Genomic DNA, 14,761 nt, shown 5'->3' with positions numbered 1-14,761 from the left:
ATAATTTGTATACTTAACCCTCAAAAGCAATAGTAACAATGGTAAGAAAATATTTGACAGAGTTTGATTTCTTTTAAGGAAGAGCCTACATTTAAAGGTACCACACACCCTGGTGTCCATTACATCTTCTTCATTGAATCAGTAATTGGTAACCAGAATTTCCTGAAAATAGTCCACTAATTATTTTTTCCACATTAAGTTGTCCTATGCAGAAAGGCCATTTCAATTAATATGAAGGTGTGTACGGGGGTGTGAAGCCCAGACTGTTCCCAGTCCTTTTAATCTAACCACATTTCTTTCTGACAGACAGAAAGTCTTTCAAAGGAAGGCGTTTTGATCATCTCTGGGAGAAGAATGTAGACTTCAATTACAAGTCCAATTATCCCAGCTAGGAAGGCAATACAATTGCTTAATTTTAGAGTAATGAGGGACTTTCAAGGTGTGCCTTCTCAGCTTTCATCCAAGATTGAGCTTTCCATTGTCCCTCTCTGGCAGATGAAGCTACCATGATGGCAGTCTCTATTTCCGAATAAAAACCATCTGGAGGAGAATTCAACATACGCCAAGTTCAATGATTTCACACCTTTAGGTGATTTGTTTTCTTTTTTGAATATGCTCATCTCTTTAAAAAAGGATGCTTTTTTGTATATTTTAGCCAAACACAGTTCACAAGGGTTAGAAGAAAATAAAGAAAAAAGCAGTATCCTGCAATAAACAGCAAATCATATTGAGTGACCAAGTTCTTGAGAATCCATGGAAAGAATACAGGGTAAACTCCCCCCCCCCGCCCGAAAAATCCTATTTTCTTTCCTATTCCTTTTCTTTGCTAGTATACAAGGTAGCAATTCTTCCCAGAGGCGAGAACTTTGTAACCACAGTTTTTTTCCCTCAGTGTGTCCATGCCGGGCCAAGGGATACACCAGCAAACCCTGCAATACACGGTAGGCCCCTCACCCTCCTTTCCTCTTCCTTATGTTCCAGAGCAATCTGGACCTTTTTGAGTTCAAGTATCCTGAGCCTAGCTTTCCATATATTTTATTTTCCTTTTCAGAACACAGTTACATTGTCAACTTCAGTGGGTAAAAACTGAATTACGTGGATTTGTTTAATCTCAGGTTTACGAAATGTAGTAAGAGCAAGCAGTCAGGAGAAACCACCTTTCCATCATCACATCAGACTACCATGATGATTATCTTTAGCTTCTTGTGATATAATTTTTTAGACAGGTAATGGTATTTTGAACACATCTGCTACAGTTTAGTAGTATGACTGAAGGTTCATATTGTCTGCAAGTGCCAGTCACTTCCTTCCCTTGACAAAGGGCTCTGCTTGCAGTGAAGACATTTGCATCGTATGTCCTGTCTATAAACCATTATGTAGCCCAGTAGCTGAACTATGGGCAATTACAAACGTAACTGACAGCGTAAATCAAAAAAAGACGGAAAGAACAGTAGCTCCGCTCCACAAGAAGGCTGTCCAAGGACTGCGTTTGCTCACTCTGGTTCCTGCAAACCACCCTCTCACAGATGCGGAGCAAGTCCACCAATCCTCCAATTACGTGCTCAGTGCAGAATCTGAGGCACGGGGCCTGATGGCAAGGCTATTTCCACAACACCACCAGACCTTTAAGTAAAAACTGGTACTCGAGTGACAATATGAAAAGCATTCCTTGCCAACAGTTGCGGACAGACTCATCTGATGGGTAGCAAGCATCTGACTGTGGTTGCTATGAAATCTGGTTACAGAGAGCACTAGAAATAAAAGGGTTACAAGAGGTTTGACTGAAAACTGCTAGATGGTAAACAGACTGAGAGATCTGCAGCAGCTACATAATAAGACAGTGATACTGTGGCAAGTAACAGAGGTTACACTATCCCAGATGAAACAACTGTAATGTATATAGTGTCAGACTAGAGGCAAAACCATTAGAAGATAACCATTCACGCCGTCCAGGCAAAATTACCATCTGATCCATAATGTTATCTTTAAAGGCAGCAGAGGATTGTTCAAAACTAATCCCATCAAAACACAGCCATTCATTCGCCACGCCAACAGGCACCCTAGCTTCTCTGCAATCTGAATCAAATTTGGGAATATTGGGACTGAGTGAAATTCCAGAATGTGCCTAAATTTTCCGGAACATCGTGAAGGACCAAGGAGCAGAAGGCTATTGATTCTCTCACATAGCCAACATATAACAACTACGGGAGAAGCAGACGATATGAAGACAGCCTGCCAAGCATCCACAGCTTCTAATGTTAAGTGAGGCTGCAGACACCTGAACTAGGGGAAACACAGAAGAGATATCTACGAAGACTAATTAATCAAGTTTCTTCACATTTGATATTTAACATTAAAACTCCATGGACTCTGGGCAGGCTATCTTCATATCATCTGCTTCTCCAGTTTCTTCCTAGTAAAGAGTCCATCATCCCGCAGACAACTATTTGTGTGAGGATAGCCACCTAAGCAGATTCTACTCCAAATACAATGCCATAATCAGCAATATAATATAACCTGTGCATAGAACTTTTTTTCAGAGAAGAAAGACATCTGACGTACAAGACTTGCACTACACTAGGATTCCGGAAGAATTTAGGGAGCCATGTCCAAGAGACTGCTCAATAAAGTCTCTGCCTACACAATTAATTTCTTGACAGGCCGCATACATCTAAATTTTTTTGTCAAAACAGGTTAGCTGCCTGAAGGCCTACAGCTGTGCAAGCCCAGCTGAGCCATATACTGAAGCCCCAACAGGGTCACACACCTAAACTCTCTTGGGATTTATAGATGAGGCATGCAAGCAGCCAAGTGCCTTGAGAGGCCTAATTCACTAAACATTCCTCTGCGAATCTAGGAACACACCAACAGCAAGATACTCAACTGAAACCACAACAGATATCACTTCCACAGAAAGCCATGGGAATAAAAGCAAGTAGTGGCAACACTGCTTCTCACATTTAATGTATCGGCGATTACAGTACTGATCAAGGAGGTGAAAGACCTGCACCATACACCTTTAGTCACAAGAGTCTCACATCTGCTTTTCCCAGAAGACTGCTCTGACCACTAAGCTATAAGGCAGGTTGAGAAAATACTCTTCAGTCTTCCTGTTGAAGATGTGCCACTACGAAGGCAAATACAAACACATGAAGGCAAATTGACAAATCCTGAGGGAACAACAGAAAAAGATCAGGTGTACAAGCTGAAGAAAGATGCTAGGGACTGAAACACAGGGATTTCTCACAACTGCTTATTCATTTTAGTTTAAGTCACTGCAAAAACGCAAAATCAATATCCCATTCAGTGAATGGTCACCAGAAGACTTTCCTAGTCCAGGTGACCACAACATTTCAGAAAAGGTCAGTTGTTGCTCCATGATGACATAGTGGCTTCCATTTTTCTCTCATTCTTTTATAATTTAAGTTTTTTGATCAGTGAAATGGCCTGCCTCTCAAAAGGAGAGTTTCTACATAAATAAGGAGATAGTCCAAATGGTTTGCTGCAACAGGACTACACACCTCAGAGCAAAGCAGAGTCCTAAAGAACTGACACAGAAAAGAAGTACTAAGATATTTTGCAAGACCCATTTCTCAATGAAATGCGAGAGAAGGCTGACATTGGGGAAAAAAACTTAAAACACAACAACAAACAAACCAAACACTTCTCCTCCAGTGCATTGCGTGTTCAGAAGATCATGCCAGGATTCCCTGCATCCATTCTGCTTTGGACAGCATCCTGCATACTTGGTACAAAAACGAAACCAACCTCTCCTAGCTCCAAACCCCCACTGTATACCGAGGAGGTTATCTGTTAAAGAACCTAAGCAGATCAAACAGATTTAAGTGGTACTACATTGACCCCCACTACCACTCCTCTCCCCAGATCTAACACCCCACCCGAACAGGTGAAAAAAATGGGAGAATTCATTCCGAATTACTGCTTGGATTTCGATTGTGGACCGCAGCGTTAACCCAGAAGGTGACTCATGCTTCTCTCTTCCAGGCATTGTAGGGAGTAACCTGCATGTCTGCTACCAAGAATCTAACTGCTTCTGAGACTAGCAGAGCAGATGCCTTCTTTAAAGAAGGCGGTGAGACGGAGAGCCTGGATTTGATCGGAGACTGAGAAGCACTCAGGCTAGTTAGATTTCTATTTTTTTGAGGGTGGGTATGAAGGGCATCTGATAAAATGCTCCAGAAGAAATAGTTCAATGTTAACATCTTCAGCCCTCCTAATTATTTTCAAAAAGAAATTGAGTTACTACAGTTAAAAAAAGCCAAACAACTAAACCACAAAAAAAAAAAAAAAGGTCATTTGACTGGTTTCAGCAGAATTGTTACAGGAGAAGAGGGGCAAATTTTGAACATGGAGATAGAAGATTACTACTAAGAAAACCCTTTACAACATCCAGTCCTTTCAGCAGTAGAAAGTAATCCACAGACTGAAAACACAGCTTCTTAAAAACAGCGTACAAATAGCAGTATACAAGTGAGGACTACTGTCATGTAGTTCAAAAAATACACAGGTCCAGGATTCTGCATCATGGCCAAGTGCAACTAAATAGAGCTGGGTGATTCTTTTTTTTCCCCCCACTCATAACTTTGGGGGAAATTGTATAAAACCCAAACATTTAATATTCATTGTTTTGTTCTGACAAAAACAAGCTTCTAAAATTTAAAAATTAAATTGAAAACATGGTAAGGAACTGTCAAAAGAAAAGCAATTCTTGAGGAAAGAATTTATGCACTTCGAGATAGGTCTTATAAGGTTCGTGGCTTTTTCAAAAGAAAAAAAGCCTTCCAATTATTTGCACATTTATAAAATGTTTCAAGTAAGATTTTGTACAGTAGTTAAAAAGATATTATAGTGATGTGGGAAACTGCAACCAGATCTAATCAGACAAAGTAGGTTGATCAGTCCTGACTTATCCTCTATACTGTAAAATATATTAAGAGGGCAAATAGTACAAACATTCTCCTACCAAAACTTGCTTGTCACAGCAAGCGCACATATAGCCCAGAGGCAATCTACGTGGTTATTTCTTGAAAGCATCTTTTCTTGCAATTAATCAGAAATCCAGGACCAAAGCTGCTCTTCACAATATTCAGAGCACTTCAAGTTCAGTGCCTTTATCCAATTCATTTCCAGTTCAAATTAAATTGTAGTTGAGTTGATACTCACATGGGAATCTCAAACACTATTAATGTTTTAGTTAAGGTGGCTACCTGTTAACCAGAACAATAATGGGAAATTATCAAACCATTCTATAACGTAAGAGTTCTATTTTATTTTACCCCAGACCACTACCCTAAGCTATTACATTTAATATTTTAAAATGCTTTAATGTCTGCCTCATTACCCCGACTTTTTGCAGAAGATAATAACAATATTTTAAAAGATGTTAAAGCTCTATCTACATGATGAAAGTGATGTTTCAAAACCAGCTAATCAACTCTAAAAACACTTCATCTTTTTTTTTGTCCTTTACCTGATTTTTTACCTAGTCTAGGCCTAATCAAGACAAGATTAAAATATTGTCACCATTGCATTTTTAAGAGTACAGCACTAACTAATTGAGCTAGCCCATGACATTAACATTGAGAAAGGATAACATGCTCATATCGCACCTTTAATTCTCTTGTCTAGACTAGGATTTAAGACAACACAGCTGCTAAAATGCAACCCATTGACAAAGAAAGTGTTCGAGTTGCACTCGTCATTGTATACTCTACCTAGACTATACTGTTTGCCTTAGTGCAGCAAAACCTAAATACTAGTCCTGTATTGGTAGCCTCTGGAAGAAAAAAAAAAAAGAAACACCAACAAAAAAACAAAAACAGAGCAACAGGAAGCTAATGAATAAAAGAATATGAAGAAGCAGATAGCTATAGCTCTTGTTACCTTAACAATCACATAAATCTTTGTACAAGTCACTATGTGCCTGGATAATTTAGCAATGCAGTCCCAATTGCTTCCCTATTCTCTCTTAAAACGTTATCATCACATACCACCTACACAATTTACAAGAAGCAAAAAAGGAAAAAAAAAATGTTAGAGCAACACTTCCAATATTTCAGAAATGAAATAACCAGTAACCCCAGGTTTGTTCTTAGGTGCAAAAACTAAAAGCGTGACACTGAATTATTAAGGGGAAAACTAGAAAAGGAATGGGTTTAATGATTTTTGGGAGAGCCACCCATTCAGACATTTCAAATTTTATTCGTCTAAAAAACTTCCAAACACCAAAGAATGTCTATTTTTGAAATTTCAGTCCAAAAATCATGCCTGCTAACATAAGAGTTTCAACTAAACATACTGCTACCCAGAATGTTTTATGTATGACCAAACAACAAAATTTGTTTCTATCCACATACTATCCAACTGAAGAGTAGAGAATCATGGTTATTTTGAAATAAAAGATGCAAGTTACTGCCAACTGTGTTGGCTATAAAAAACAGCATTTAAAGAATTATTGTCCTCTAGGCAAAACAGAAATTCAAAGGCAAAACAGAAATTCTAATGAGCAATGATTCTTTTTTTGATAAAATTTTCCAAATATTCATTGCAAAAATCTGTGTCAAAACAGCTTAATGAATAGCAAGATAGAAAACATTCAACCCCAAGCATTAATGATATATTATTGTGCTCAACTACGAAAGCCATTAAAGTCACTGTTATATTGGGTCTTTACCACATTAAATAGCGGTTTTACAACACAGACACGACCAAGCAACACTGCACAACTGAAAACAAATTTAAGAAGTCTTGCCACATACTATTCTACAATTGTAGCTATCCATATTTATTCACACACCTCTACAACAACATGAGCTACAGGAGCAATTAAGACCCGAAAAGAGAAGATGATGCTAAGTGATACAAGCATCATAAAAAAATACGCCAGCACATCTAAACTAGCACAATCTAAACTAAACATGCATACAAAAGGAGCTTGCCTACCTGGCTTTTTCAATAAAAGTCCAAAGAACACCTAAAAAGCAGGAGGGGATAAAAAGATTTATTTTCAGTGCCCACATAGGGAAGCTATCATGTCACTTTTACCTTACAAAAAAAAATAAATAAATCTTGGAAAGTAATACCACTACAATTAGCTGGCGGGGGTTGGGGGGGGAGGGGAGGGGCAAAGCAGCCAGAAGAAAACCCAAACAAAACATTAGAAGACTCTGGTTATAATCATTGTCTCAGATTTTCACGGTTTCCAGAGAAAGTAACTTAAAGTAGCACAAATATTTCACGTTATCAAGAAGGGGGCGGGTGGTGGGAAGGGGATCAAGAGAACTCTGCAAGTATGGAATTTAATTCAAAAGCTTCTACAGGAAAACAATAAAGGTAACATGATCCAAAGATGCCCGAGCACCTTGAAATAACCAAGTTTAAGACTAAACCAAGCAACTTTAAAATATTCTTCTAATTCTTCTATAGCTTAAAATTGCACACTGTCAGAGACATTTTTTAGAGGCTTGTCTCCGTATGAATTCCCCAGTTAAATCAAGAAGCCTATAATTTTGTCTGACAGAATTAGTTCATTAATCTCAAATTAAAACAAAGGTAGATTCACTAAAAACAAAAAAGATCTAAACTCTATAGAGCTGGAAAGAAGCGTTGTAAAGTTATTTTAAAAGCATGAGAGCACAAAGAGAAACTAAAAATCTGAGTTTAAAACTATATAAATTTTACAGTAATGTCCTGTACCCTGCAAACCTGTACTCTTTTTATTATAGACACTTTCTAGGGGATGGTCTACATATCAGTTCCCCAATAAGACACAGGAGATGGCCACAGAGCTGAAGGGTCTGGTGTTACATACAAGGTCAATTTGATACGACTGACTACTTGTGTTTACCAGATCTTTATAACTCTAGAGATGCTGAAATTATTTGCATTTTCTTCTTGTAAATCAATAAGGTTCTCAGCTGAGAAACAACTACCCATAGGTGTCCCTTTAAAAAAAAAAAAAAGAAAAAAAAAAAGAGGCCAGTATACCTCTTAAATATTTTAACACGATGGCTGATGTCTGCATTCAGGTTCCTACATTTTCTAAGAAATACGTACATGTGTGTGACGGGATTTAAAATCCACTGATCTGTTCTTGCAGTAAAGTGCTAAATTTCATCTGATGGGTGCACAAGAGTGGCTGGCAGCTTGGGTAAGAAAAAAAAACAACACCCCTTGCTAAAAAAAGATTTCACGATTTCAGTCTGTTCCTATTTCTAACATCTCTACGTGTCTTGCTAGCACCTATGAAAGTCCCTAGACTTTTGTCAATCTTTTGCATACAGTACTTCAGAAGGAATTGCATTTTCCAGGTTTCAATTCTGAACACTTAGGTATTTCTTCCTGGAAGGTTGAAGGCCCTTTTGTGGTTGAACGTGTCACAGCAGTATTTATGAAGAATTCTCTAAATAGTTCTCAAAATCAGAAAAATATTTTCTTAAAATAAAAAAAAAAATAGAAGAAACACATAGAATTTCAGAAAACTGGTAAATTCAACCTTGCTTGAAGAGTACTTATTACAATGAAGAGCTAAAGAACAAACTAAACTATTTTATTTCTTCAAAACTCTACACTCTACGCTTACTGACAGTCACCTGTATGATCATATTATCTAGTTTTCATGACGATCTGGACTCCAATGTGCTAAATGGTCTTTGAATAAAAGCCACACAGTTTTCATAGTACTTGGAAAGCAACATTTTCAAACCAGACATTTGAGCAATTTGTAATTTCAAGTATAGTTTTTTCAGACTTAATCACCATTAAGTCACTAAATACATCAATTATCATTGACTCAAGATGCTGATTTCACAATTAATAAATTTCAATAATTATATCTCTTGTATGTTTTAAATTACCACATAAAATCGCTAGACTGGGAGGCAGACTTTCAGCCTGATGATAAATCCCACCACAAAAAACATTCTCAATTTGGAGACACATTTCTGTAATATTTCATATCAATACACCTGTGTCATTTAGGTCTGCATTTTCAGCCAATCTAAATTAATAAATTTTATGGTCTTTGCTTCCTAAAGAAAAAGCAATGGATCAATGAAAAGTTTTTTTTCACTACTTGAAATAAAGCATTTCTCAAAATTTCTGTGCTTTAGTTTTCTGCTTGAATAGAAATAATAATGCTTTTCTATTTCATGAGGTTCTACTAAAAATATATATGAAGTCTGTAGGACAGTTTGAGAAATTACATTATTGAAGGCTATGTAAGCATCTAGGATACATACCCATGGAGGTTTAAACATACCTTCATGGGAGAAAAACATTGGGAAAGTCATACCCAAAATTAAAATTCTGTATATGGTAAATATCAGAAGATTCTCTTCAGAGAGCTTTCTAATCACACAAAAGACACACACAAAAGTGTCAGAAGTTAAGTCTTTTTTCCACAAAAAAAAAATAAATAAAAAAAAGTTACACTGATTAATCTGCGTACTCACTACTTATTTCTAAACCTTGTTATCTAACTGGGGTGTACCACTTCCAATCTGTTTCATTTGACAGCTTCTGTTCTTCCTTCACTGCAGGCCTTCACTGGCATGGGCCCACGCATCCAGTTTAGCTTTGGTCTCACAAATAAAAGGTTTCTCCAGAAAACAGCTCATCCTGAAACTACAGTGAGTTCTGTCTGCCACATAAACAGCGGACAGTTCTTTGCTGCCAAGCTTGCAAATCCATTTTGGAGGGAAAGAAGGTCCCAGAGTTGTGGCACCTACAAATGCACAGATAACATAATTTTGTGTGGTATCTCACTAAGAGGCAGTAAAGCAGCAGTTGACTTCCTTTATCGGTCTTGTACACGGAAAATAAGGAGTATCCTTTAAGCTATCACATGGAAAATATTATCCTTATATACACTCCATCTTCCCAATACTACAAACCCTAAGCGTTTGCAAGAATCAGAAGAAAAAAGGCTTAATGAACATATTTGGCACACGTGGGATCCAGAAACTGGTACTAGGTGCCTGAAACACTAAGATCATGGCATTGGAACAATGCATTTCAGATAAGCAGTCAATTGTACTGTGAATAGGAGCTCCCAAATTGTTTATTTAGCTATCATCATCAGCGATAACAGCTTCAAACAAGCATGAAGGCACTCTCAAGTTCCTAAACCCTTATCAACCTTATACCCTTGGCCTCATTCTGCACAACCCACCAACCACTCTGTCCTCCTACCTCCCGATTACACTCCTTACCCAGCCAAAAGAGGCATCCACAGCTTCACTCTCCTAGGGCACGTCCCCCTTCATGAGTTTCCTGCCCCCCACGTACTGACACTAAAGCACGCATTCCAGATAAGCCGGGCTAGTCGCAGGCACTGCGAGAACAGCTGATTGCAGAAGCGATTGCTTTGTACAACACAAGCTACAGCCAGGCCACTCCTTGGGTAGAAATTATTGTAAGACACAGCATCTGGAGGAAGAAGAACAGCAGCTGTGATTTTGTACCACCAAGATCCTTCATCCAATGCTGGCAGCATTCCGTGCAGTAGAAAACTGGCCCAGAGTACAGCGAGTACTCCTGAAACCTTTTCCTTCTCCTCACCCTGTGGCTAGGCAGAGCTGCTGGGGGTGCACTCATCCACTCAAAACTGACAGGGCTCCGCTCCCTTACTGAAGGTAAAGCACCTTGACTCATTCTTCAAAAGATCTAGACAAAAATGTTTTACTTACTTGGAAAAGAAGAATAGAGTTTACATTTAAACCATTTCCCAGGGAAGAGCTTTAATTACCTGTTTAAAAGCTATGGAGGCATCCTCCGCTCTTGATAAGGCTGTGCACCATGACTGAAAGGGATGCAAGGCTGCCACACTACGCAGGGAAGCTTGGCTTTATAGTTTTGCCATAAGGAGGCTTCTCTGCAAACTGGGAGACCTGGATTTCAGTCCTGGTTCTAAGTCTATTTATGCATTTTTTAATATTAAATAGCTATTTAATGAGAACAGAAACTCTACTGGCAAGAGTGATCTCAACCTCTTCTAGCCATTAAGCTTCTAAGAGTTAACCACTAAGAGTTAAGTAAAGGTCCACTGCTTTCCTCTCTTTCATTCATGAACATGTCATTCATTCCTATAAAGTAACTCAACTTCACCAGGTGGAGTGAAGGACACCCTTAGCTTAGTTTGGCCTGGTATGTGGTACGGTTAGACCAGGGAAGCAGAAGACTCAAGCGCGTATCCCTTAACCTGAAGAGTGAATTTTACCGGGCTTTTCTACTTCTTGGGAGAATAATTAAAATTACTCTCTAATTATGTAGTAACACAGGGATTCTTCCATTAAAAAAAAATAAATAGCAAGGACAATGTGTAAAATGCAGAGGTACCAGTTAGAGACCCGGTCAATTGGTTTTCAAATACAATGAAAGTTCAAAGATTTTTAGATCATAGTTTTGTATTGTTATAACCATACTGTTGTTGTTTTCAGGTACATCTCATCCAGAGTCCCTATGTAAACAGGACTATGACTATTTGCCTCTCAACACGGATTAAATGCATTTGCGCAACTGTAAATTATAATTTAGAAGTCCTTGTACGTATTATATCTGTAAATACATATTATATCTGTAAATATGCATTCTTCCAGTTAAACTAGTAAAAAGGATGCAAGCTTAAGTCAACAGCACATTAGGTCTTATACTGCCTGCGAACCTAAGTCAGGTTCCAAAACATAACACCACCACCCACAAATATAAGATGAGGTTCACGAGGAAAAACCTGGTACACTTGCTGAAACTACACCTTTTTAATATTGCAAGTCAACAGCATATCCCTTTCAGCTACAACTCAAAGTTTTGAGGGCTTGCTAAAATTTTCAGGATTTCAGCTGCTTTTTGATTACTTTGCATAAGTGAAATTTAGGATTAAAACACTGCTCGTATGTCTTTCACAAAGTACCTAACCAAAAGCCAAAAGTTGAAGTCCTGCAGTAAAAGAGATGGCAGAAGAAAAATAAGAGCAGCATTTAGACCCACTCTGAGCAGTGCTGAGTCAACGTAACTATGGAAGTGTAAGTCGCTTCCTATTCTGCTTCACCTACCTACAGCTTGTCAGCTGGGGTCTGAATGCAGACACTCCACTGCAAGGCACAATGCAAGCTGCAAAAGCCACAGCGAGGGGCATTCAGAGACCAAATGAATTTATAGCACTGATTAAACACAGGAAAACCAGAAGTGTTTATCAATGAATAAAGCCTACTCTAACTGCTTAAAGAAAAACTGTTCTTCTATAAAATATGTGTGAACGGTAAGGACCACAAGGATATGGAAAGTGCATTTTCCATAATAGATTCAAAATAACTTCATTACATTGGTCTTTAGAAACCCCCAGTGAAAAAGTTAGGATGCACATTAAGAAACACCTACTATGAGAAAGTTGCAAGTCTCTCAAAATATCAGCGCCTTGTCTCCTCCCTCCCCTTTCCCCTACTCACCCTCCTCCCCAATTTCAAAACACATCTTCCCCAGGCCTTGGCTCTGGAATGGTAGTTCCTGTGAACAGACCATACCCGACCATATGATTAGCCATTATCACCTTTTATGGTCCACTCCACATTAAGATGCAAATCCAACAGCTGTGGTCCAACTAAGTTATTTACAAGGGTTTCCCTTTCAGACGCCCAAGCCAAAGCTACAACCACTTCTGCGACCTAAGTACAACCTCCCTCCACGGGCAATAAGAGATCTCGGTCTGCGACGATCTGGCCAGCGGCATTTTCTCATCCACGCTGTGGCTCAAACGGTTGCTACGATTTCAAATGGTGCATCTACCCTTCTTTCGGCGTGACTGGCTGCATTTCAGCGGCTGACATCTGACTGATTGACGCATATCTAAACAACGTAGTGGTTATACAAACAAACTGGCAGTGTGCACCGGTGTTTCACCACTGTGGATTCGCTCCTAACAGAGTGGCTGGCAAGGCGACCGTGGGAAATTTAAGCGCAACACTGGCATACAGAAGGCCTAACGCTCCCAGCCATCATCTCTTTACCAAGAAAAGGGGGTTTTGCGTTCTGCACTTTTTAAGAGGAGGGGGAAGTTCACGGAAATACCCACGCAGGTATCCGAAAAGGCAGATCTCTACCTGCCTCTGACAGCATGTGTGCTGCACGGAAACACCCGGGCACTTCCCTTTGCGGATCAGCGACGGCACGTCCACTACAGAAAGTGCACTCGAGGGCTGACCCCCTACAACGCTCGGGGAACTGCTCCCCGCCCCAGTCGCCCCCCGGTTCCAGCCTGCACCCAGGCCGTCTGCCATATTTCACGCAGGAACACCCCGAACTTACCGCACAGGGGTGGGGAAGGAGAGAGGGAGGGCGGGAGAGCAGCGGGGCCCGCCGGAGCCCCCTGCCCCGGCTCCGCCACCCCTGCGGCTGAGGCCAGCCCCCCACCGCCCCCCACCGCCACGGGGCTGCGGGCGAGGCACCGGCGGGGCTCACCGGGGAAGGAGGGAAGGAGGCGGGCGGGGGAAGGAAGCCGCGGGGCAGGCACCTGAGCGGGAAGGCGGGCAGGGCGTGGGCAGCCCCCGGGCCGGAGATCCGGGCACCGCGGGGCGGCCCGGCCCGGAGGAAGGAGGGGACGGAGGCGGCGGGAGGGGGGGACGGGACGGAGGGGCGGGCGGGCGGCAGGCCCCGGCGGGCCGGGCCGCAGGTGGGCGTCGGGCGCGGCCGTCGGAGGAGCGGCGGCCGCCGGGCAAGTCACCTCTTGACGCGGATGATCTGGTCGCGCATGGGTCGGATGTCCTGGAAGCTCTGCTGGTTGACCAGGCTGTAGACGAGGATGAAGCCCTGCCCGTTCTTGATGTAGAGGTCCCGCATGGAGGCGAACTGCTCGGTGCCCGCCGTGTCCAGTATCTCCAGGACAGAGGGGGAGGCGTCCACCTCGATCTCCTTGCGGTAGAAGTCCTCGATGGTGGGGTCGTACTTCTCGATGAAGGTGCCGGTCACGAACTGCACCGTGAGCGCCGACTTCCCCACCCCGCCCGAGCCCAGCACCACCACCTTGTACTCCCGCATCCTCCCGCCGCCGCCAGCGCGGACCGCCCGCCCGCCCGACCCGCACCTGCCGACGGCCCTTCCTCACCCCCCCGCCATGGGCCGCCCCTCCCTGCCCTGCCTCGCCCGCCGCCGCCCCCGCTCCGCTCCGCGCCCGCCCGGCGGATGCTGCCGGCCGCGGCGGCTGCTGCTGGGCGGCGCTGCCGGCGGCGGGGCCGCGCTCACGGGGCTGCGGCGCGGCCGAGGTGGGGCGCCGGCCCCGCCCCCTCCTTCCCCTGTCGCCACGGCAACAGCCAACCGGCCGGCGCGCGGCGGGGCGCCGAGGAGGAAGAAAGAGCGGGGAGGAGGGCGACGCCCCGTCACGTGGCACCTCCCTGCGTCCCCCCCCCTCCCCATCCTCACCGGAGGGCGCCGGCCAACCGGCGGGCGCGGCAGCCGCACGTGACGCCGACGGCAGCAGCGACGCGGCGGGCGGGCGGGCGGGCGGCGGCCCAGTCCCCGTCCCTCGGCCGGCGCTGTCGCCGTGGAGACAGCGGGGCCCGCCCCCCGCCCCGCCGGCCAGCTCTGCCGCACGCGTCGCCCGGCGGGCCAACCGGCGTCCGCGCCGCGGTGACGCGCCGGGAGGGGCGAGCCAATGGGAGCGTGGGATGGGGGGAGGGGAGCGGGGTTGGGCGGAAGTGCCTGTCAGGGGCCGGCGGCGGCAGCGGGGCCGGGGCTCCGGGCCGGGGCAGCC

At 43.1% G+C, this 14,761-nt stretch overlaps 1 protein-coding gene across 1 annotated transcript in view; it reads right to left on the bottom strand.

Annotated features, from left to right (window-relative positions):
• The window catches only part of RAP2A (RAP2A, member of RAS oncogene family), a 31,830-nt gene extending 17,675 nt beyond the window's left edge, over positions 1-14,155 (bottom strand). Inside the window, exon 1 of the mRNA XM_063336646.1 lies at positions 13,736-14,155. Coding sequence (XP_063192716.1) covers positions 13,736-14,049 — 314 coding nt within the window. The 5' untranslated portion in view covers positions 14,050-14,155. The remainder of the gene's footprint in view (positions 1-13,735) is intronic.
• Between the last annotated feature and the right edge of the window lie 606 nt (positions 14,156-14,761).

This window comes from Chroicocephalus ridibundus, chromosome 1, assembly GCF_963924245.1.
Source record: "Chroicocephalus ridibundus chromosome 1, bChrRid1.1, whole genome shotgun sequence".
NCBI lineage: Eukaryota > Metazoa > Chordata > Aves > Charadriiformes > Laridae > Chroicocephalus > Chroicocephalus ridibundus.
The sequence above is the reverse complement of the archived record's forward strand: the minus strand, read 5'-3'. Positions and strand labels throughout refer to the sequence as shown.